The 25,810-nt window shown below is 40.4% G+C and overlaps 1 protein-coding gene across 6 annotated transcripts in view; it reads right to left on the bottom strand.

Moving 5' to 3' along the window:
* AIG1 (androgen induced 1) overlaps nucleotides 1-25,810 on the bottom strand; it is a 258,948-nt gene that overhangs the window by 142,446 nt on the left and 90,692 nt on the right. For all 6 annotated transcript variants that reach the window (XM_069598573.1, XM_069598577.1, XM_069598575.1 and 3 more), the window contains one exon: nucleotides 4,193-4,294. In XM_069598573.1, coding sequence (XP_069454674.1) covers nucleotides 4,193-4,294 — 102 coding nt within the window. The remainder of the gene's footprint in view (nucleotides 1-4,192; nucleotides 4,295-25,810) is intronic.

Genomic DNA, 25,810 nt, shown 5'->3' with positions numbered 1-25,810 from the left:
TGCGACCCCATAGACGGCCTCCCACCAGGCTTCCCCGTCCCTGGGATTCTCCAGGCAGGAACACTGGAGTGGGTTGCCATTTCCTTCTCCAATGCATGAAAGTGAAAAGTGAAAGTGAAGTTGCTCAGTCGTGTCCGACTCTATCGGCCTCCATATGTGGCAGCCATGAAGATCCTACCACAACATTATATTTTGGAAACTCTGATTCATTTGCTGATATCACTTCTGTTTTCTCTTTGTCTGATTATCAGTGGACTGAGAATAAAAGGTGATAGAAATAATTGTTGACGTTCTTCTAAGTTTGAAAAGTAAATACAAAAGCATCTTTTTTATCACTGACACTAAGTGAAGGTCTAATAGGCATTGTGCGCTGTTTGAATTGCTGGGAATACAAAGGTAAATAGGGTTGCAAGGACAGAAACATTTTTGTTTTGGATATTGAGCTGACTCTAGTTAAAAGTGCCATACTTTACATACTTGTATTTTTAGTTGTAATAAATCAAAATTCTTCGTGTGGTGTGCATGTGTGTGCGCATATACTACTATTTAAATGGGCCTGGAGATAACCTAGTGTTTGCACAGCAAGGGTATATTACCCTTCCAGTCAGCCATTTCCTCTCCTCTTCTGCAAATAAATTCTAGGATTGCTGAGAGCAAACAAAAAGACAATGGAAAGAAAGAGAGAGAATATTTTCCTTTAGTTCTAATCATGTCTAACTTCTGGCAACTTCAGTGAAAATCAAAATTGAAACCCCTGTGGATTTCAGACCCTGTAAGTGTTCTCTTATGCCTATTTGGAATGCTGTAAATTCAAGACTGACTTGATTCTCCTGAAATAGTGCCATGATAGACTTATACATTGTATCTCAGTTCTGCGGTACAGCACTCTGGATCCCTAGAAATGATGTTGAGATCCTTCAAACAATGAATGTGATTCTATATGTAAGAACACAGTACATTCTCTCTTGGAATTCTTATATTTATAACAACCTAAGCAGGCAATAATAGCAAACAGGCCTGGAGGGCTGTAAGCCATTTGCAGAAATATGTGAAAGTTACAAATTAAACTTAGAAAGTATTAAACAAAATATATTCTATCCTCCAACGTTATTAGATATATTTTTGTAAAACAAAATTGAAAAATATGGTTAAGTAGTAAAATTTAATAATTACAAATATAAATATTCAGTATAATGCAAATACTCCCAATTTTATTTTCTTGCTTTTATTTCAGCAAATTTGTGCATGTGTCCTAAGTAACTTCAGTTGTGTCCAACTCTCTGTGACCCCATGGACTGTAGCCTGTCATCCTCTGTCCATAGGAGTCTCCAGGCAAGAATACTGGAGTGGGTTGCCATGCCCTTTTTTTTTATAATGGAAATTCTCACAAAAGTTGAGCTCTACTGTATTAACAAAACATCATTAAAACATTAACAAAAACATCAATTAAAAACAGAATATAATTATAACTAAAGTGTATATAATTTGAATGCTTTCATCAAAATATGAGCATCAAATAAATGTAAAAATTGTAATGAATTATTTTCATATTTTTATAATTAGATATTCAAAAGTAGCTATTAAAATTAAATACAATTTAAACAAAGCTGAAAATGCTGACTTAATTTTTTGATGTTTCATAAATTGTATTATACATTTTAATAATAATCATGAATTAAATTATTCATGATTGCAGTATTTAATGTTCATATTTTAATTGCCAATCCAAAGAATCAGCATTATGTTTTATGTATGTTGTATTTAAAGTTTCATCTATACATATTTAGAGTAATATAAATTGTTTAATATTACAAAATATTCCTTAGCCACCAGATGTAACTTCTTTGTTAGCAATTCTTGAACCATGAATTGGAACAAGAAAAAAGGCCAAGAAATGGTCATGACTTTTCATGAGACAAAATTCATTGAGAAGAAATCTACTGATCTCATGTCAAGAGGACTTGACATGTTCATTAATTTATCTTTTCCCTTTCCTAAATATTTGTGTCACTCAAATCCTCCTTGCATTTCTAAGTAGTGTTTCCTCCAAGAGTCAGAATTTTAACCCATTGAGGTGAGTCAAGGGAAAATTAGAAGCGTCCAGCTGAAGTTCTAACAACTACATACATGTTGAACAAACCATTCACTCCAAACATTAAGTAGCACCAGGATCTGCAAAGATTGTGATTTATTCTCTGGCTAGAATGTAACACCATATAGTTTAGGGATGTAGACAACAGGCCAAATTGCCCAGGACACTATTACACTTCTAAAGCCCTTCTGGTGTTGGAAACTTTCTAAGCTTCAGTTTCTTCTTCTGTAAAAAGGATAATTTTTTGTTCATAGAACCACTGTGGAGATTAAATTATATAGCCTGGCACATAGTAGGTTCTCAAAAAATAGTAGCTATTAGTATTTACTGGCAAAGAATTGTGGGGACTGGCTGTACTGAATTAGTCATCAATCTAATGAATATGTACTGGTCCTCCTATATGCCAGGTGGCTAGGCAAAGACTTAGGATTCAAAGGCTACCATTTTGCACTAACCATATAACATCTTGTGGGGGATACAGACATGTACCATGGAGATATAAAAGTGCCAGGCAAGCACAGCTAATAGCAGAGTGAACTTGGCTTGTGAGAGTGGGGAAAGGCTCCATAAAGAAAACAGTATATACGCTGGCAACATGAGCAGGAGATTCCCAGTGAAGAATGGAAAGGGCATTGTGGGCGGAGGATTGCAAAGACTTGGGAGTTCAGAGCGTATTTCCATATTTAAGAAAAGAGACATGCTAGAGAGAGGCAGAGTAACCATGTCAGGCTCTGGACATGTTTACATTCAATTGACAAGAAGCTCAAACTGATTAATCTGTTTTTAACTAGACCTGAGGTGCCATGTTAATCCTTCTACAGTGTGGCTCGAATTGGACTCAAGGAAAATTCCAGTTCTCTGAGATGTGCTACTTTTGAGGAGTTGGCTTACAAAAGGTTTGATCAACGCTCACTCCTCAGTACAATAATGTTTGTTTTTTACTACACACCACTTTTCTTAAAATATACCAAACCTGGGGGGGAGAAGGGAAACACTTATTTTGAACCTCAGACACGTGATTTCCAGTTCTTCATTTCCCTGTAATTTCTGCCATGGGTTGCCTTTTCACTAGGAATACTCAGGGACATGTTCTAAAACTTGATGCAACCAAGAAATGTGAGCTTCTTAAGTTAATAAATGAAACAGCACTCAATTCCAGAGAAGGATAGGGAAGACAACACAAAATTCCTCTGCAGGAAATATATCCTCAAATTTTGTCAAGTGACGCGCAAACTGCATGAAGTATTTTATTTGAAACTTGTGAAGGTAATATCAAGTCTAAAGTGTTCAAAACAATTAGACCGTGAAGAAGGAAAAGACGTCACAGCCATAGGCAAACACCTGGGATGAACGGAACCCGACAAGACACCTCCAATGTCTGCAGCAGCCCTCCCAGGGAAAGTAACAGCCTGCAGCTCCTCCAGGGGGAAATTCTCCAAGTACATTAGCTACTTTCAACACAGTCTCACTGATGTGATGTGGAGGAGGCATGGGCTTCCCTGATAGCTCAGTTGCTAAAGAACTGCCTGCAGTGCAGGAGACCTCGGTTCGATTCCTGGGTTGGGAAGATCCGCTGGAGAAGGGATAGGCTACCCACTCCAGTATTCTTGGGCTTCCCTTGTGGCTCAGCTGGTAAAGAATCTACCCGCAATGCAGAGACCTGGGTTTGAGCCCTGGGTTGGGAAGACCCCTGGAGAAGGGAAAGGCTACCCACTCCAGTATTCTGGCCTGGAGAATTCCATGGACTATGGGGTATCCATAGTGGTGCAGGTGGGAATCAATCCTCCATCTCCAATAGAGGACAAGCCTTTGAATGGTACGGAAATTAAATCCATCTTGGAATGAGCCAATTGTATTATAACTAACACAACTGACACCTCTCATAAACCATGGATTCAGTTTCTACAGTTTTAATAGTGAGTCAATGTCATGAGAAGACATTTTTAAAATTTACATTCAGTTTTCTTCTCTAACTATAGTCTCATTATAATTTCCATTTCACAGCTACTTCGCTAGATTTTATTGACAGTTTGAATTAGGAAACAGCTCTTTAGTAGTTTTTTTTAAATAAAAAGAAATAATTTGTTTTTGTTCACTTACCATTCCATGATTCAGCCACCCTGGGATAAAATTATCAAGCAATTTCGGGTAAATCATCTCTCTGTCATAGGCATAAATGATCCAGAACACCGCTACAACGAACTGGAAGGGAAAAGAAATCCTTTTATTTCAAAGGCACCAACTGTGCACAGCATACAATTGGTTGGTTTTCTGTTGTTCAAAGAACCCAACAAAACTTTAATTTACAATGAGAGATAAATCAGTCAGCCAGCTAATAACTGGAAAGATCGTTCTAACTTCATCCCATTAGTGGTAACTGTTGGGGTTCTTCCTCTCTCCTTGATCTCCCAACTGTGTTCTCAGGCACAGGGCTGTTTGTGAGCGAGACAGAGAGATGGTCTGTCTGTCATCTGGAACAGCTCCCTTCCAAGGCTAATTGTGTTGGTTTGATTCCCCTCAAGAGGGTTTAAAAGTTCATTGGTGGTTTTTTGGATCCCATTCCCCACTGTACAGAGTTAGAACACATTCAAGAAGTTGTAGTGTATTTTCCTTGAACCCATCATGTGGTTTAAATTAATCTTCACATTCTCAAGTTTCTATTTCACCACTAACAGCATTGAAATCACTGCTATAAAATGTCCTAAAGTCACATTTCCAGCAAATGTATTAATTTATATAGCTTAAAGCAAGGGCTTTAGTGGCACTGAGAAGCAGAGTATACAGAGAGGAAAGGAAGATTCCTAATTCTCTTGGAATAGCTCATAAATTCATCTTGATGCCAGGGGTTTACTTTGACCCATCAGCAACCTCATCGTCAAAAGTGTACTCAATTGATTATTTTACCTTTCTCAAACTAATGGTGAGAGAAGAAGCTCAGATAAAGAAACAAACGGCCCAAGGTCTTAACTTTCACCACAGAATTTTTTTTAAGTGAATGTTTTTGTAAATAGTCTATAAATGTAGCATGAAAAGAGAATGAACCATCTCAGAGGGAGGTCTCAAAATCTCTTCAGAGTTATGTCTCAAAATAATAAATACTACAGAATGATAAAATGCAGCAAGAATATTAAGTAGGAACAATTTTATCTCATTTCTCATAAGGCATCCATGCCATGACATTTTATTAATAATATCTATTTTATTGCCACTTTTTATAAAACTCCTGGTGTTTATAGCTCCATGTTATAAACCAGAAGGGTACCAAAGTTTATTTCCAAGTGTGTAAGTTATCACATGGAAAATCTTAGCTTGAAAAAGTTCACCCTTAAAATCTAGGATGTTATGAACATTTACTGTTTCATAAAACACACTGAATGATAATTACAATAGTAATTGTAGATAACAAATGTAGTTTAATACCAGAGTAGGGTCCCTAGTTATTTATCTTGCTTTTGGGGCAACTGTGTTTATTCAGTGGATAAATGCACAAAAAGAAAAAAGAAAAAAAAAAACATGTATTATTAGCTTAATGCTAATTATCATCAGGATCTTTCCAAGTACAACAAACAATTTTTGAATTATCCACAATTTGGGTTTGTTCACTCCACCACTAACTTCATGTGCACTGAATATCAGGGTTCCCTGTCCTCAGATCTGGGTGGGCACCATGCTTTACAGCTTTGTTATTCAAAGCGTGGTCCCTGGATCAGCAGCACCCACGCCACCTGAGAGCTTTTTAGCAGAATGCCAGGTCCCAGCCTGATAGGTTTTGACCCTGGATTTTGATAAGATCCTGAGGTCATTCCTGTGCACAACAAAGTTTGAGATGTTCTGTTTTGCAAGGGTCTGCTCCAGCCACCTGGAACCTTCCTCTCTCCCCATGGAGTAAAGCAATCCCAGGTCTTAACTTTCACCACAGAAAGTGGTGGTCTACCCAGAGCTGGTCTACCCAGAGCCTGCATGCCCATCCTTTGCTAAACCACATCCTGGGAAGCAACCCTGGAATTTCCTGCCTGAATAGGCACGAGTATGCCTCAGGGCCTGTGTGGGTCTCTTTCTTGAGTCTGACCCTGGAGGAAAGACTGCGCAATAAATGTGTGTACTCTTGACCAGAGAGATGGTTAAGAGGTATTTGTTTCTGTAGGGTGAGAACCAGTTTGACAACTGGCCTGGCGATCCATACACAGGCACAAAACCATTTCAATCCTGGATGGAGTCATAGGTGGAAACCTGTTTGCTTTTGCCACATAAGGTACTTTAATCAAGACAGTGACATCCCATCACAGTCACAAGGCCCCTTCCACACGCAAGGGGAGGGGACCGTACAGGCCTGCGTAGAAGGGAGCAGAATTTTGGGGCCATCTTAGATTCCTTAGATTTCCATTTGCTTTCTAGTCTTCTTTTCCAAAATTGTTTTGGCTATTTTAAGTCCTTTGCTTTTTCACTTAATTTTTCAGAATCTCAGCTTATGAATTCATACAAAAACACTGTCCTCAAATTCTGACTAGAACTGTACTGAATCAATATATTCAATATGAAGAGAAATGAGGACATCTTAACCGTAATGAGTCTTCTAACCTATGAGCACAATTATGTCTCCATTTATTAAGATTTTTAATTTCTCACTGCTTATAGTTCTGGGTATACAGCTCTTGCACATATTTTGTTAAATCTATCACTAAGCATTTCATGTTTTTTTCTGCTATTGTAGATAGCTTTAAATTTCTTTTTTACATTGTTTGTTGGTGGCATATTAAGAATCCTCTATTCAAATTTCTCTATTCTGTACAAATGCTTTTTGTATATTGACATGGTATCCTGTGTCTGTTCAAAATTCACTTAGTAATTTGAGTAATTATGTCATAAATTAGTTTGTTTTATTTGAACATGATCTGCAAATGACAGATTTTTCCTCTTTCTTTACAATTTGTATGCTGTTTTACTTGTTTTTCTCTTCTTATCGAACAATGTTGACTAGAAGTGATGAAGACTGAGCATCCTTGCCTTCTTCTCTACTTAGGGAAAGTATTCAGTTTTTCGGCATTTCAGTTTGATATTAACTGCAAGTATTGCTTAGGTGTCTTTTATCAAGTTGAGGAAAATCTCTTCTATTTCTAATTTATGCACGTAATGAATGAGTGATGAATTCTTTCAGATAACTTTGCTGCATATTTTCAGGTGGCCATACGTTTTTTTCTCTTTTATTCTGTTAATACGATGGATGATAGCAATTGATTCTTAATGTTAAATCAATCTTTAATTCCTGGTCATCATGTATGATCATTTTTTTACATTACTGGATTTGACTTGCTGGTTTTCATCCATCCTTATTTTTTCCATCTTTATTCATAAAATATATTGATCTCTAGTTTTTTTAAAAATTTCTCATAATGTCATTTTTAAAATTTTGGTTACAAGATAATCCTGGCCTCAAAAAATAAAGTGGAAAAAAAAATCAAGTGGAAAAGTGTTCCCTCCTTTATTTTGCGAAGGATTTTGGGTGAGATTGGTATTATTTCCTTCATACCTATTTGATATACTTTTCCAGCGGCATCATCTAGGCTTGTAAGTTTTCTTGTGAGAAGATTTAATTGTGAATTAAATTTCTTTAACAGATACAGATTTTTCTGGTTTTCTAATTTTTTCTTTAGTTATAGTCATTTGTGCCTTTTGTAGAATTTCTCTATTTCATCTAAAATCTGAATTTGAAAAGTTGTTCTTAATAGTCTACTATGGAAATTAGCAAGTGCTACAAATCAGACAGTTTATCTTTAGAGAGCCAGTTGTTAATGTTGGCCACCATACCACTGTGGAGATCTACTTTCCATCACCAGGAACGATCATTAGTGGTGTCCCTATCACATATAAATCACCGTGGGGTCAATATTTAATCGTTCAATTTGGCCAATCCTCTGACCCCCACCATACATTGAGGGAATTATATGGGTTACTAAAAACAAAGTGACTTTTAAGAAAGGGTTAGTCACCTTCCTTAGTGTAACACTAGAAGGTCAAGAGGCACAGCTAACTGAGCAATCAGCCTTCTAAATAATTCTTGAGATTAAAAACACAGCACAGATGGTAGCTTCTTGGCTTCCTGCACTGATATCCTCTTGATGGTATGGTCATCAGCAAACCCAAAATAAGTTTGAACTCTACTAGCAGGGCATGGGTATGAACAAAAATAGGTTCTTTTGGACAGGCTAAGTGATTCTGAAATGTCCTACGGCTATGAAGCTTCTTCTCCAGCCAGGACCAGTGGCCAGCTCCTCCTCAGCACACACCTGCTGGTGCTGTGCTGCCAGGACCAGAATACTGTACTTGAACCGACAGTGGGAGAAGCACGGTCACTCTCCAGTCCTCCAAGTTCCCAGACAGAATACTTGTGTTACAGTGCTTACTGAGACCTCATCTGAACCCCGCAAAAGAGTTAGAAACCAACACAAAAGAAAACTGGAAAAATAAAAGCCATATGATTATCTCAATAGATGCAGAGAAAGCCTTTGACAGAATTCAACATCTGTTTATGATAAAAACTCTCCAGAAAGCAGGAATAGAAGGAACATACCTCAACATAATAAAAGCTATATATGACAAACCCACAGCAAACATTATCCTCAATGGTGAAAAACTGAAAGCATTTCCCCTAAAGTCAGGAACAAGACAAGGGTGCCCACTTTCACCACCACTATTCAACATAGTTCTGGAAGTTTTGGCCACAGCAATCAGAGCAGAAAAAGAAATAAAAGGAATCCAAATTGGAAAAGAAGAAGTAAAACTCTCACTGTTTGCAGATGACATGATCCTCTACATAGAAAACCCTAAAGACTCCACCAGAAAATTACTAGAGCGAATCAATGAATACCATAAAGTTGAGGGATATAAAATCAACACACAGAAATTCCTTGCATTCCTATACACTAATAATGAGAAAGTAGAAAAAGAAATTAAGGAAACAATTCCATTCAACACTGCAATGAAAAGAATAAAATACTTAGGGATATATCTACCTAAAGAAACTAAAGACCTATATATAGAAAACTATGAAACACTGATGAAGGAAATCAAAGAGGACACTAATAGATGGAGAAATATACCATGTTCATGGATCGGAAGAATCAATATAGTGAAAATGAGTATACTACCCAAAGCAATTTACAAATTCAATGCAATCCCTATCAAGCTACCAGAGGTATTTTTCACAGACCTAGAACAAATAATTTCACAATTTGTATGGAAATTTGAGATGGATGAAACTGGAGCCGATTATACAGAGTGAAGTAAGCCAGAAAGAAAAACACCAATACAGTATACTAACACATATATATGGAATTTAGGAAGATGGCAATGACGACCCTGTATGCAAGACAGGGAAAGAGACACAGATGTGTATAACGGACTTTTGGACTCAGAGGGAAAGGGAGAGGGTGGGATGATTTGGGAGAATGCCATTCTAACATGTATACTATCATGTGAATTGAATCGCCAGTCTATGTCTGACGCAGGATGCAGCATGCTTGGGGCTGGTGCATGGGGATGACCCAGAAAGATGTTATGGGGAGGGAGGTGGGAGGGGGGTTCATGTTTGGGAATGCATGTAAGAATTAAAGATTTTAAAATTTAAAAAAATAAAATAAAATAAAATAAAACTTAAAAAAAAAAAAAAAAAAAACCTCGAATAGCCAAAGAAATCCTGAGAAAGAATGGAACTGGAGGAATCAACTTGCCTGACTTCAGGCTCTACTACAAAGCCACAGTCATCAAGACGGTATGCTACTGGCACAAAGACAGAAATATAGATCGATGGAACAAAATAGAAAGCCCAGAGATAAATCCACACACATATGGACATCTTATCTTCGACAAAGGAGGCAAGAATATACGATGGAGTAAAGACAATCTCTTTAACAAGCGGTGCTGGGAAAACTGGTCAACCACTTGTAAAAGAATGAAACTAGATCACTTTCTAACACCGCACACAAAAATAAACTCAAAATGAATTAAAGATCTAAATGTAAGGCCAGAAACTATAAAACTCCTAGAGGAGAACATAGGCAAAACACTCTCAGACATAAATCACAGCAGGATCCTCTATGACCCACCTCCCAGAATATTGGAAATATAAGCAAAAATAAATAAATGGGATCTAATTAAAATTAAAAGCTTCTGCACAACAAAGGAAACCATAAGCAAGGTGAAAAGACAGCCTTCGGAATGGGAGAAAATAATAGCAAATGAAGCAACTGACAAACAACTAATCTCAAAAATATACAAGCAACTTATGCAGCTCAAGTCCAGAAACATAAACGACCCAATCAAAAAATGGGCCAAAGAACTAAATAGACATTTCTCCAAAGAAGACATACAGATGGCTAACAAACACATGAAAAGATGCTCAACATCACTCATTATCAGAGAAATGCAAATCAAAACCACAATGAGGTACCATTTCACACCAGTCAGAATGGCAGTGATCCAAAAGTCTACAAGCAATAAATGCTAGAGAGGGTGTGGAGAAAAGGGAATTCTCTTACACTGTTGGAGGGAATGCAAACTAGTACAGCCACTATGGAGAACAGTGTGGAGATTCCTTAAAAAATTGCAAATAGAACTGCCTTATGACCCAGCAATCCAACTGCTGGGCATACACACCAAGGAAACCAGAATTGAAAGAGACACATGTACCCCAATATTCATCACAGCACTGTTTATAATAGCCAGGATATGTACACCCATGGTGGATTCATGACAATGTATGGCAAAACCAATACAGTATTGTAAAGTAAAATAAAGTAAAACAATAAGAAAAAATTAAAAATAAAAAAATAAAGAAAGAAAGAAAAAAAATAATAGCCAGGATATGGAAGCAACCTAGATGTCCATCAGCAGATGAATGGATAAGAAAGCTGTGGTACATATACACAATGGAGTATTACTCAGCCATTAAAAAGAATACATTTGAATCAGTTCTAATGAGGTGGATGAAACTGGAGCCTATTATACAGAGGGAAGTAAGCCAGAAAGAAAAACACCAATACAGTATACTAACACGTATATATGGAATTTAGAAAGATGGTAATGATGACCCTGTATGCGAGACAGCAAAAGAGACACAGATGTATAGAACGGACTTTTGGACTCTGTGGGAGAGGGAGAGGGTGGGATGATTTGGGAGAATGGCATTGAAACATGTATACTATCATGTAAGAAACGAATTGCCAGTCCAGGTTCGATACAGGATACAGGATACTTGGGGCTGGTGCACTGGGATGACCCAGAGAGATGATATGGGGTGGGAGGTGGGAGGGGGGGTTCAGGATTGGGAACTCATGTACACCCGTGGCGGATTCATGTCAATGTGTGGCAAAACCAATACAGTATTGTAAAGTAAAATAATAATAATAAATAATAATAAAAATAATAATAATAAAAAAGAAAACTGGATTCACACTGTCTCTTTTTAGAAGGAATCTCTCATATGGAGTTCAACAGAAGCTGAAGCAAATCAGTTTTAGTTCACTTCTATGAAGAAGTTTTACTGATCAGTGATCAACTGAAGCTGATTCGAGTTTAGTAACAGCAATTAGAATGCAAAGGAAGTTGCCAAGACATCCGCCCTGAAGCCACTGATCTGTTCAGCTCAGTCCAGTCGCTCAGTCGTGTCCGACTCTGAACTGCAGCATGCCAGGCCTGCCTGTCCATCATCAACTCCCGGAGTCCACCCAAACCCATGTCCATCGAGTCGGTGATGCCATCCAGCCATCTCATCCTCTGTCGTTCCCTTCTCCTCCCACCCTCAATCTTTCCCAGCATCAGAGTCTTTTCAAATGAGTCAGCTCTTCACATCAGGTGGCCAAAGTATCGGAGTTTCAGCTTCAATATCAGTCCTTCCAATGAACACCCAGGACTGATCTCCTTTAGGATGGACTGGTTGGATCTCCTTGCAGTCCAAGGGACTCTCAAGAGTCTTCTCCAACATCACAGTTCAAAAGGATCAATTTTTCAGCGCTCAGCATTCTGTATAGTCCAACTCTCACATCCATACACGACCACTGATCTGTAGATTGGTTCAAAAAGGCCTTTTAGCATGATCTCAATTACCCACCATTAAAGAAGGGAAGGAGGTACTAAACGAATGCATCTTTAAGTCTTCAGCTTCAACATGACATGAGCCTATGGAATCGCTTTCCCCCTTAAAGCTAATCTATCAGTACTAAGACTTGCCTATTACTGATTGGAAATCATTTAGATTCTCTTTTGGGCTCAACTGCTCTGCTTCTGGGACTTCCCAGGTGGTAAAGAATCTGCCTGCCAAGCAGGAGATGAGGGTTTGATCTCTGGGCCAGGAAGATCCCCTGGAGAAGGAAATGGCAACCCACTCCAGTCTTCCTGCCTGGGAAATCCCATGGAGAGAGGAGCCTGGCAGGTTACAGTCCATGGGGCCACAAGAATTGGACACAACTGAGCGACTGAGCAGCAGCAGCAGCTCTGCTTCTAGATTTCCTTTTCACGATTTTCTTCCCCATCGATTCTTTCCAAGGTCATACTCTTGCTGAGCGGTAATATCTAGACATGTTTTCAGTTGTGATTTCTCTTTGCAAACACACATAGCCTGGGAGTAAATTGTGTGTTCCGGATGATAGCTGGCTTTATCCCTGATGCCCTCCAAGCAGAGAGTGAATGCCTCATTTTGACATGGCTCTTGTCTTCCTATTTCACACATCTAGGAGATCCCAGGTGCTCTCTTTCTGCCTGACTTCCCTCAGCCATACCTTTAACTTCAGCAATGCAAGTGAAGCATAAGCACTCTGAAACGTTGTAGCATCTTTTGTTTCAGTGTACAGTGTTACTAATTCTCATTCCAAGAAGTGTGATAAAGAATTCCTCTACTGTAATGATGAGATTGTGAGTTACTTATTTATTGTGAGTTATTTATTGTGAGTTATTTATTTATTTATGCTATATATTCTGCTCAAATTACTTTAAAACCAGAATCTCCATTTAGAGTTTGTAAAGCACATGGTGATGTTATACCTTTTTTATGGCTTCCATCTTTTTGATAGAATTTATCATTTCTCTATATTTATCCACACTTAGGCCTTACCTGGAGAAGGCAATGGCACCCCACTCCAGTACTCTTGCCTGGAAAATCCCATGGATGGAGGAGCCTGGTAGGCTGCAGTACATGGGGTTGCTAAGAGTCGGACATGACTGAGCGACTTCACTTTCACTTTTCACTTTCATGCATTGGAGAAGGAAATGGCAACCCACTCCAGTATTCTTGCCTAGAGAATCCCAGGGATGGGGGAGCCTGGTAGGCTGCAGTCCATAGGGTTGCTAAGAGTCGGACATGACTGAGCGACTTCACTTTCACTTTTCACTTTCATGCATTGGAGAAGGAAATGGCAACCCACTCCAGTGTTCTTGCCTGGAGAGTCCCAGGGATGGGGGAGCCCGGTGGGCTGCTGTCTATGGGGTCACACAGAGTCAGACACGACTGAAGTGACTTAGCAGTAGCAGCAGCAGGCCTTAAATAATGGGCTTCCCAGGTGGTGCTAGTGGTAAAGAACCCACCTGCCAAGGCAGGAGATACAAGAGATGTGGTTGGATCCCTGGGCTGGGAAGATCCCCTGGAGGAGGACATGGCAACCCACTCCAGTATTCTTTCTAGAGAATCCCATGGACAGAGGAGGCCAGCAGGCTGCAGTCTATGGGGTCACAAAGAGTCGGACACAACTGAAGCAACTTAGCACAACACAGCACACAGGCCTTAACTATCTTTTCTGACTAATTAATGTAAGAATAAAAAGAATCCAACTCCTACAAAACCTATGAGTTGATGCCTGCCTTGATCTCCAGCCTTCATTTATACCATATTTTTTCTTGCTCCCTAAGCCAATTGGCTATTTGATTGTTCCTAAAATTCATTATGGGTTTTCCTGCCTCAGAGCTGTAGCATTTTCCACTCTACACCAGGAACGTTCTGTGTTTTCATGTGGCTGGATTCTCTGTTCCATCAGCTTGAGGTAAGCCAGCACCTCTGCATGGAAGCCTCACCACTGTTGCATTATTTTCTGTCAGAGACCCTGATAGAAAATAAGCTCCTTTTGCTGTGGTTCAATTGTTCATTATCTGGATCTTTTATGAGAAAGTGAAGAGTTAGGAATCAGGAACTTCTTTGTCATGCTCACTGCTGTTTCCCCCTGCCTGGTATCTAACATGTTAGTGGTTAAAAAAATTAAATTGTTGAATAAATGAATAAAAGTGGGTTGTTGCTTGTATGTATCAGACCACATCTTCCAGAGAAGCAAATACCCTTTTACTCCTTCAATATTTTCACTGACCTAAAATTTCTCTGTTATCCATGATTTCTGCCCTCCTGTCTGTAAGGAGATAAGCCTTTCTTTCCAAGGTTTTTCTTCTAGCCCATCTCTTCTCAGATCTTCTATCCATTAGCTCCTCTTTACCTGTTTAAGTCTTCTATTATCTTGAAATTATCTTTCCCTGAACTTCAAGATCAAGACGGAAGACTAAAGACTCTCTTTCTTGAAATCAACCAAGAATAAGAGGAATGAGAAACAAAGAGACCAACTGGAGAAGGAATCATCCCTAATCCAAACATCACTCTACTCAACAGGCTGCTAAGTGTTAGGGAACTTGAACTGGGCCAGGAAGAGACTCTGATGTAAGAAACAAGATCAGAGGGCTCTGTGGTCCAGTGAGCAGAACAGAGAGATCCGACAGGTGGCCCACTGTAAGAGACACGCAGTGCCCTTGGCTGGGAACCAGAGGTCTGAGGTGCATGGGAGCCTTGGGGAAACGTTCAGGGGTCAGAGGTGATGATGTTCAGTGTGGAAGTGGGCCAGTATGGTATCTCTGCAAAAAGCAGGATGTGGTCATGGGAGGTGAACATGACAGGATCTGTGATAACCAGCCTGAAGGGAGTGCTCCTGCTCACCTGATGAAGACCAAGCTTCCTTCACCATGCAGCAGGACTGGGAGCAATATGAGTCAAGGAGAGAGACATGACTTTGGCCCAGAAAGAAGCCATTCTCCAGGGGAGAGCAGTGGTGGAAAACAGAAATTAAAGCTGCCCTTTATAAGTTCCTAGCCTGTCTCCAGTTCTAGCTTTTCATAGAAAGCTAGACAGGAAGGACAAACAGATTTAAGGATGAGTAATCATTAAAAAAAAAAAAAGCATGAAACACATTCATAGATACCACAATAAAAAGAAGAGAGATAAACCTGAATATGACCAAAATGGGAGAGGGCAACTGAACAACGCAAACCAGAAAATGTATTCATTAATTTATGATCAAATAATTATCTGTTTAAAAAAAGCAGTCAAAGAGGAAAAATTGGGACTTAAAGAAAAGATGATAGAGCAAGAGGATAAAAGTGAATGGATAGAATTATCGAAAGAAATAAAATCTAAAAATTAAAACTACATAAAACTGAAAGTCGCATTATAAGCAGTTAAAAGGAAAAACTGCCTTTGTAGACAGTGGGGGTTTAGCTCTCTGCAGTCTAGAGGACTAGATACACCGAGAAACCTTCCTGCTGTGAAACGCTAGGTCCTAAATAAATTATGACAAATATACTTTCAAATATACTGCTGAGCAGACAAGAAAGGAAGGGAAATCACTAGGAGCCGAAAAACCCATGCAGACAAAAAAAGAACAGGAAAAACCTGAACGGTAGCAAACACAGAAACTGAGCCTGCCCCAGAGGCAAATGGCAACACTAAAATCTGAGTGTTCTGTGAACTATGGCCACAGAGATGGATGACAATGGCCTTAGGCCCATGCAAATTTGTAGAGTGGGTCTTGAACCTGAAAGGCCTGGCCCACAGAGGGCCCATACCTTCTTTGAAGGGATAGGCTACAGAAAGTGCCCTTCATCAGTTCAGTTCAGTTCAGTTCAGTTCAGTCGCTCAGTCATGTCCGACTCTTTGCGACCCCATGAACCGCAGAACGCCAGGCCTCCCTGTCCATCACCAACTCCTGGAGTCCACCCAAACCCATGTCCATCGAGTCGGTGATGCCATCCAACCATCTCATCCTCCGTTGTCCCCTTCTCCTCCTGCCCTCAATCTTTCCCAACATCAGGGTCTTTTCAAATCAGTCAGCTCTTCACGTCAGGTGGCCAAAATATTGGCGTTTCAACTTCAACATCAGTCCTTCCAATGGACACCCAGGACTGATCTCCTTTAGGATGGACTGGTTGGATCTCCTTGCAATCCAAGGGACTCTCAAAAGTCTTCTCCAACACCACAGTTCAAAAGCATCAATTCTTCGGCACTCAGCTTTCTTTAGAGTCCAACTCTCACATCCACATATGACTACAGGAAAAACCATAGCCTTGATTAGATGGACCTTTGTTGTCAACATTTGTTGACAAATGTCTCTGCTTTTTAATATGCTGTCTAGGTTGGTCATAACTTTCCTTCCAAGGAGTAAGCGTCTTTTAATTTCATGGCTGCAATCACCATCTGCAGTGATTTTGGAGCCCAGAAAAATAAAGTCAGCCACTGTTTCCACTGTTTCCCCATCTATCTGCCATGAAGTGATGGGACTGGATGCCATGTCAGAGTTCACTTAAGTTCAGTTCAGTTCAGTCGCTCAGTCATGTCCGACTCTTTGCGACCCCATGAATCACAGCATGCCAGGCCTCTCTGTCCATCACCATCTCCTAGAGTTCACTCAGACTCACGTCCATCGAGTCCGTGATGCCATCCAGCCATCTCATCCTCTGTCGTCCCCTTCTCCTCCTGCCCCCAGTCCGTCCCAGCATCAGAGTCTTTTCCAATGAGTCAACTCTTCGCATGAGGTGGCCAAAGTACTAGAGCTTCAGCTTTAGCATCATTCCTTCCAAAGAAATCCCAGGGTTGGTCTCCTTCAGAATGGACTGGTTGGATCTCCTTGCAGTCCAAGGGACTCTCAAAAGTCTTCTCCAACACCACAGTTCAAATGCATCAATTCTTCGGCGCTCAACCTTCTTCACAGTCCAACTCTCACATCCATATATGACCACAGGAAAAACCATAGCCTTAATTACTTTCTATTTCTAACTGCTAAGATTGTTTTAATCAAAAGGCTTCATTTCACTGAAATTTATTCTGCACCTAGATCTTCCATTTACCTCCTTTATCTTTGAATTCATGGAAGCTACATGTGGTAATTAAGTTTTACAAAGTCAGAAAACAAATCTTTTACTTATGTCAATTAACTGTAGTGGATACTGTAGTACTTCTCCCAGATTTCCTCTTCAGGGCCTGTGCATCCACCCTGCAGATGTTGGGAATATCCATTGCTGGCTACTGCCAGCTACATCCCTCATTAGAATTGCCCTTAGCTGCAGGGAAAGGTCTTGCCGAAAGCCATGCCTCTTTCCCAGGGGCAGTCTAAATCCAAGGACATAGAGATCCAGCTGCTTCGCCTCAATTTAAGGCAACTCTGAAGGGTCATCCCTGCTCTAGAGCTCCCAGGATGTCTGTTACAAGCTGTTCACAGGGAGGCCCATCTAAGACCATGCTATTCATGTATAAGTGCAACAGCCAGACATTTTAAAATATGAAAATATCTGTTGTACATCAACCAGCATACAGAAATGTACAAAAATACTTTGCAACCTCACCCTGATTGCCAAAAGGACAGTTATATCCTTCAGGACTTTTCCCAAGCATGTTAAATGCATTCCATACATTATTTTACAAAATCAGGTCATACTATACCTAGTCTTATGCAATTTAAAAATATTTTAAAGAGATATCCCATTTTTCTGAAGTACCTCATAGTACCCCACTGTATGCTATGCACCATCATCTGTGTAAGCACTAACTAATAAATGGGGCTTCCCTCATAGCTCAGTTGGTAAAGAATCCTTCTGCAATGCAGGAGACCCCAGTTCGATTCCTGGGTTAGGAAGATCCACTGGAGAAGGGATAGGCTACCCACCCCAGTATTCTTAGGCTTCCCTTGTGGCTCAGCTGGTAAAGAATCCGCCTGCAATGCAAGAGACCTGGGTTTGATCCCTGGGTTGGGAAGATCCCCTGGAGAAGGGAAAAGCTACCCACTCCAGTATTCCGTCCTGGAGAATTTATAGCCCATGGGGTTGCAAAGAGTTGGACATGACTGAGCAACTTTCAATTTCAACTAATAAATGTGTACATTCATTCCAATTATCACAATTTTGAATAATGTTGCAATGGACATGTTATGTGTATGGTTCTTGCACCTATATAAGAACCTCAGGGGAATAAATGACTAGACGTGAAGCTGTTGGATCCCAGGTCACCACTGTCTGTCGAACTGACTTTCACAAAGGCTCCTGTGTCATTCTCCACTCGCAGCACCCTCAGTCTTTACTCCAGATCCAGGCCACCATGTTCCTCTCCTGGACTATTGTGGTTGCCTCTTGTCTTGACCCACTGGCTTCAGTGTCCTCTTAACTCTACTTCTGTTTTTTCATGATCTCAGAATGTTTACGTTATGAAAACATTTAAGAATTTCCCAGTTTAAAACTTCCAATGGCTCCCCCTTGTTTACAGAATAAAATAAAAACTCCCTCTGTGATCAGGCCACAAATTCTCCATGCAGTCTCTTTCCAGCTTCTTCCAGAAACCCAATTACCACACTACATGTTGTTTTCCAAACTCACCATACACCTCCAAGTGCCCATTCGTTTGTGCTTTTTATAACCATAGAATAAAATTCATTACACTTTTTTTTTCAAAATTCAAGCTCAATCAGTGTTACTTTCATTGTGCAGTTGTTTCCTGCACAGAGTAGGGAACTCAATGAATATTTGGTGAGTAAACACTTTTGGTCAATTAGTCTGGAAAAAGGAAGAGAAAAATTACCAAAAATCATGGATCTGACACGACATACATGTGATACTACAGGACAGTAGCATGGAACAAGTTGGAAGAATCATTCTTCCCTTCAAAGTTAATAAGCACATTCATGGAACTTCAAGCATCTCAACAAGGTTGATGTGACCAGGTACACCTTCCTCCTGGCAAATTCACATCCAAAGGCCAGAGAAGCAATACTTATTTAGAACATTTGCTGGTCCTAACTGATACTTGGGGCTTGTCTTGCCCCATGGAGCCATGCTACCTTCCATACTCAAAGTTTAGTTGACAGGATCTCTTATTCTTATGTCATCTTTGAGATGCATGCTTTTCCCTACAACACCAGCTTGTGGGGCTGGGGCCCTCTGACCTACGGTCTCCAGACTCTCTATCCAGGGTCACGCCCTGTATAACCTCTGTGCCTACAGGCTGCAATGGCACCAATCACCTGGTTCCCTTGATTCTGGCTCTTCCCCGAGACTCAGGCATCTCTGCCTGGCCTGTTTGAAACATGGAAATGATCAGTTTTTTTAAATTAAAGTTTGCTTTTCTTTCCTACCAACAGAATCCAAATTGCCTGGGGTTGGCCCCTATTGGTGGCAGTCTTCTTTGGTGAAGAGTGATGTTTGAAGGCTTATTATCACATTGGGTTGATAGCATCCTAGAGGTGGTGGGCCTGGCAGGAAGGTGGTGTGCACTGTGAGAGGGCAGGGCACAGAAAAAAGAAGGCTCTGTGGGCAGACACTGCATATCCCATTTTCTGGTTATCTGCCAAACTTACAGAAATAGGGACAAAACACAGATCCCCTTATAATTGTGAAATCAGATCAGAAGTTAAAATCTTCCCATAAAGAGTATGAAACAGACATAGATGGATCACTAATGGTCTGTCTCCAGGCTCACGCTCTTTTGCTATCTGGTTACCTTATACCTTACACAGGTGAGGTGACTCCAGAAAGTGGGTCACTTTAGCATTGTAATAACTAATCCTCCTTTACAGGTTCACAGTTGTGAATTGATTCATTTTAAACTGAATTCCATACCTAAGAAAACTGAGCAAGGGTTCTCTTACTCTCTGTCAAGTGATGGTAAATAGGATAATTAAACAATCCAGGAACCTCACACAAGACTACCTTATTATGTTAGAAAACCACTGCCAATTGATTAGCATTGATATGAGTTTCTTTCTTGAAAAACAATTTGGACTTTTTGTCATAAAATCCAACTCTTGCCATCTCTCTCTTTTTAATAAAAGGGGATTATAGTCTAGTTATTTAATATGATTATATTAAAATGATTATTCACAGGATAGTTATAAGTACATAAAAGAGACAGCCAGCTAACTGCAACTTGAATTTAAAATTTCACCTGAGAATAAAGAAAAATCTAAAGTAATCTAATTAAATGAAAGTTAATTATGTAAGTAATTAGTGCATCCTTTTGTAGAAGCATCCTAAGTTAGGTGGCTATGCATCAATGATTACCTATATTCAGTGCCTCGGGTATAGTATCAGAATGGCCTGACCAGAACACTGCTGTAACAGTGGAAGACAAAGCCTGAACAAACAGATTAAAGATGCCCAAGAAGAATTTGTTAACAGGAGCAAACTGGTCATCATAGTGTTTAGGCTTATGGGTATTAAAGAATAAGAATTGTCTTCACAGGGCACCCAAAGCTGATGCTCTTGGACAATTCACATAGTGAAAAGGGAGGTGAGAGGTGGGTTAAGGATGCAGGGGACACATATATATCTGTGGCTGATTCATGTTGATGTATGGCAAAAACCATCACAATACTGTAATTTTCCTCCAATTAAAATAAATTAATTAATCAAAAAAAGCTAAGTTAAAAAAAAAAAGACTTGTCTTCAACTCTGTATACAGGAGGGGGTCCTCTGGCCACCCAGGGAAGCATTCCAGTCTACCTAGCAAGTCAGTCCTTGAGATACAAAAGGATGGATCAGATCATAGTAATTTGACTACCCACATCATCCAATTATCCCCTGTGGCTTGATTTTGAGTTCACCCAGGATTCTTCTGGCTACTCTTTGTTATCTTCAAAATTGTTCTGCCCCTAGGAAAAGCTTACAGAGACTCCAGTTGGCCTGACAACCTTTTTATAAGTATAAATGACTTAATTACCTTTCTGAGCCACACTTCAGTCTATATTCATTTAGTTGGCATACGCTCATTTACTGAGAGAAGAATTCCTGTAAAATAGACTCACAAAATTGAGTGTCTGGGTCTTTGGTCCCTGGCTATAATGGTATTTGAGTACTATCCCAGCTGGGACACCCACAAATGGCCACTCACTGCCTTTGAATTGCTATAGAGATAAGAGAGGGAGGAAGCTAAGGTTTTCTGTGTTTTGTTTATTTTAGATTTATGCACGAACAATGAAAACATGCAGCAAGTTCTATCCACAGTTTGCAATGGGAAAAGACCCTTTGCAGAGGTTGGTGTGTTTGTTTTTTAGTATCATAACAACATGCCAATGTTCCTTCTCTTTCCTGCTATGAACAACTTATCCATTAAATTCAGAGCATGACCATCCTAAATGAGAATACATCTGCAAATGAGAACACATGTGCAGCTTTCTTATTATAAAACCAACAAATGCTTGTTGTGGCAAGTTGTGTGGATTTTCGTTTTCACCTTTAAATCATTCTGTGATGATCTATGCTGTATAAACAAAGAGGAAGGAGTCAAAAAGCAAATCATCTTTGGAACTGAAATGGCTCAAAGATGCTAGCACACAGCCAGAGCATCAGCAATCCGTCTGCCTGACAGCACTTCAGGAGTCTTTTCTTGGCATTTGGTCTACCTGAAGTCCCTGTCATCTGCTAAGGCCCCCCTCGAGAACAGCTGACCAATTACGGATTCTTTTTCGGGAGGGGGGTTCAAGAACCCTTCTTTTCAATTAAGAACCAGGAGGTTCTACTAAACTAATTACTTTGAGGATCAGCATCTCAGGAAGGTGCCAAGACTGGGGAGAAACATCTGTTTTGATGCTGATCTGCTCGCAGAGCAAAGAGACCCAAAGAAAATCTACTTCGTATGGATGATCCCCCAGCCTCAGAGCTTTCTCTTTTTCTCCTCCTTACTGCCATTTTTGCTTGAGACTCTTCAAGCACAGAGCATCAAATATTTCTGACCGGATCCAATATACAGGCATTATTCTCTAGACAGGACTGAGCAAAACAAGAACGGGCTCTGAAGCCCAGCACGACAGCAGCTTCCCCTCCTCGGCGCTCCAGTGCTCTTGTCAGCATCACAATCTGTACGAATGAGGGCGCGGCAACTGTCTACTGCCATTTGTTTTTATGAGATCCCCTAATAGAGCCAAACATCCTGGAATGTGAAGTCAAGTGGGCCTTAAAAAGCATCACTACCAACAAAGCTAGTGGAGGTGATGGAATTCCAGTTGAGCTCTTTCAAATCCTGAAAGATGATGCTGTGAAAGTGCTGCACTCAATATGTCAGCAAATTTGGAAAACTCAGCAGTGGCCACAGGACTGGAAAAGGTCACTCTTCATTCCAATCCCAAAGAAAAGCAATGCCAAAGAATGCTCAAACTACTGCACAATTGCACTCATCTCACACGCTAGTAAAGTAATGCTCAAAATTCTCCAAGCCAGGCTTCAGCAATACGTGAACTGTGAACTCCCTGATGTTCAAGCTGCTTTTAGAAAAGGCAGAGGAACCAGAGATCAAATTGCCAACATCTGCTGGATCATCGAAAAAGTAAGAGAGTTCCAGAAAAACATCTATTTCTGCTTTACTGACTATGCCAAAGGCTTCAACTGTGTGGATCACAATAAACTGTGGAAAATTCTGAAAGAGATGGGAATACCAGACGACCTGACCTGCCTCTTGAGAAACCTATATGCAGGTCAGGAAGCAACAGTTAGAATTGGACATGGAACAACAGACTGGTTCCAAATTGGAAAAGGAGTATGTCAGGGCTGTATATTGTCACCCTGCTTATTTAACTTCTATGCAGAGTACATCATGAGAAATGCTGGGCTGGAAGAAACACAAGCTGGAATCAAGATTGCCGGGAGAAATATCAATCACCTGAGATACGCAGATGGCACCACCCTTATGGCAGAAAGTGAAGAGGAACTAAAGAGCCTCTTGATGAAAGTGAAAGAGGAAAGCGAAAAAGTTGGCTTAAAGCTCAACACTCAGAAAAGAAGATCATGGCATCTGGTCCCATCACTTCATGGGAAATAGATGGGGAAACAGTGGAAACAGTGGCTGACTTTATTTTTTTGGGCTCCAAGATCACTGCAGATGGTGACTGCAGCCATGAAATTAAAAGACGCTTACTCCTTGGAAGGAAAGTTATGACCAACCTAGATAGCATATTAAAAAGCAGAGATATTACTTTGCCAACAAAGGTCCATCTAGTCAAGGCTATGGTTTTTCCTGTGGTCACGTATGAATGTGAGAGTTGGGCTGTGAAGAAAGCTGAGTGCCAAAGAATTGATGCTTTTGAACTGTGGTGTTGGAGAAGACTCTTGAGAGTCCCTTGGCCTGCAAGGAGATCCAACCAGTCCATTCTGAAGGAGATCAGTCCTGGGTGTTCTTTGCAAGGAATGATGCTCAAGCTGAAACTCCAGTACTTTGGCCACCTCATGCGAAGAGTTGACTCATTGGAAAAGACTCTGATGCTGGGAGGGACTGGGGGCAGGAGGAGAAGGGGATGACAGAGGATGAGATGGCTGGATGGCATCACTGACTCGATGGACGTGAGTCTGAGTGAACTCCGGGAGTTGGTGTTGGACAGGGAGGCCTGGCGTGCTGCGATTCATGGGGTCGCAAAGAGTCGGACACTACTGAGCGACTGAACTGATCTGAATAGAGTAATGGCTTCCCAGGTGGCTCAGTGGTAAAGATTCTGCCTAACAATGCAAGAGACACAAGAGACGCAGGTTCAGTTCCGGGGTAGGGAAGATCCCCCGGAGTAGGAAATGGCAACCCACTCCAGTGTTCTTGCCTGGAGAATCCCATGAATAGAGGAGGCTGGTAGACTACAGTCCAGGGGGTTGCAAAGAGTCAAACATGACTGAGCCCGCAATGCATTTATGCACTAACAGAGTAAGTGAAATCGTGTGAGAGCATTTAACATAGTATCTGGTGTACAGCACTCTATAAATGTAAACTGAATTTGCCAGAAGATCTAGTTTCTCCCCATTTTCCTGGCTTGCCTCATTTTTTTCAAGAGAAAGTACATAAGTAAGTCGCTCTGTGTACCCTGCAGCGTAACACAGAAGACGCTTATCCAAATAAGCAAAATGATTTACAGGCAGCCTTTGCCGAAAGATGCAGAGGCCCAGAATACTGGGCCACTTTGATGAAGCAATTTGACTCAGACAATCTCAAATCCTTGTCGAAAATACGAGGGGCAATAAATCATAAATATTAAAAAGGAAAGCAGATTTACTGAAAGCTCTTGATGAAGCAGAACAAGATGGCTCTTAGGAATCCTGAGTGAAATATTTCACTGGGTAGGCACGGTTGAGTTGTTAGGCTACCCATGCAGAATGTATTGGATCATTTATTCTCAAAAATATTCTTTTGCAATTGTGTACTTCTGAACTATACCTTCTTAGAAACCCAGAGATGGTTTACAGATGATGCTAGATACATTTAATAGTCATTTTTTAAATTTAGCTAATTCTACTGACAAAACCTTATTTTCACATATTAAAAACAAGCATATTGGGTAAAATATATGATAGCTTAAATCTGGGTCCAATTGTTGAAACAAGAAGACAAGGCAGGAAGACGTTCTTTCCTTGCCAAAATTTGTACTTTATAAATTAGCCCGTAAAACTGTACGAAACCATTGGCTCTATGGTGCCAATGAAATAATATATCACAGGGAAACAATAACAAGCACAAATGAACAGGCTTTTGTTAAACAGCCTCAAGGAAAAAGATACACAGTCATTTCTGAGTCACATAATGACTAAGTCCCTTTCTTATTTTTGATGTATTATCCTAAATGAGAAACTGTGGCCAGCTTGGAGTTCACGTATATAGGTGAAAGTGTCTATCAGGTCAATGATAAAAAGCAAGATTGGGTCTGGATTGTAAAAAAATTTAGAGTACTTGCGAAAAGCTTCATGATCAGAGTGCTTGCGTTCAAGCCCAGATCGCACGATTTCCTAGCCATGGACCTCAGGCAAGGGACTTAGGAAACGGGAACCCTGTTGGTCAAGCTGTACGACAGAACCGTCTTCTGTGGAGTAAGAATGACAGACATTCTTACCTTTGGGGGCTCTGGGGATTAAATAACAATCAGACTACAGCCCTTAGTGTGGTCCACAGCAGTACGTAGAAGAAGCGAGTTCTCATTCACAGACTTTTCAGGCTCTTGAGTTGCTATGGGTTTTGTCACTATGGGAAGGGAGATGGCGAGAAGTTTCAGAAAGTAAGGTATAAATGGAACTGCTGGTCCCCAGCAACTGAACAGCTGGAAACAAAAAAGACAGCAAATGTCTCAGGGTGTGCGGCAACTTCTTTAGAACTCTACGGTAATTTGGGAGGGAAAGGGGTACAGGTAGAATTTCTTTTTTTTTTTAACTTAATGAAAATGAGTTTTGGTGCTTCCCAGGTGGAGCTAGTGGTAAAGAACCTGCCTGCCATGCAGGAGACATAAGAGATATGGGTTTGATTCCTGGGTTAGGAAGATACCACGGAGAAGGAAATGGCGTCTCACTCCAACATTCTTGCCTGGAAAATCCCATGTACAGAGGAGCCTGGGGGGTTACAGTCCACGGGGCCCAAAGAGTCAGACAGGACTGAGTGACTGAGCATGGCAGCACAGCACAGAAAATGATTTTACTGTGATG

Source organism: Ovis canadensis, chromosome 8 (genome assembly GCF_042477335.2).
Source record: "Ovis canadensis isolate MfBH-ARS-UI-01 breed Bighorn chromosome 8, ARS-UI_OviCan_v2, whole genome shotgun sequence".
NCBI lineage: Eukaryota > Metazoa > Chordata > Mammalia > Artiodactyla > Bovidae > Ovis > Ovis canadensis.
The sequence above is the reverse complement of the archived record's forward strand: the minus strand, read 5'-3'. Positions and strand labels throughout refer to the sequence as shown.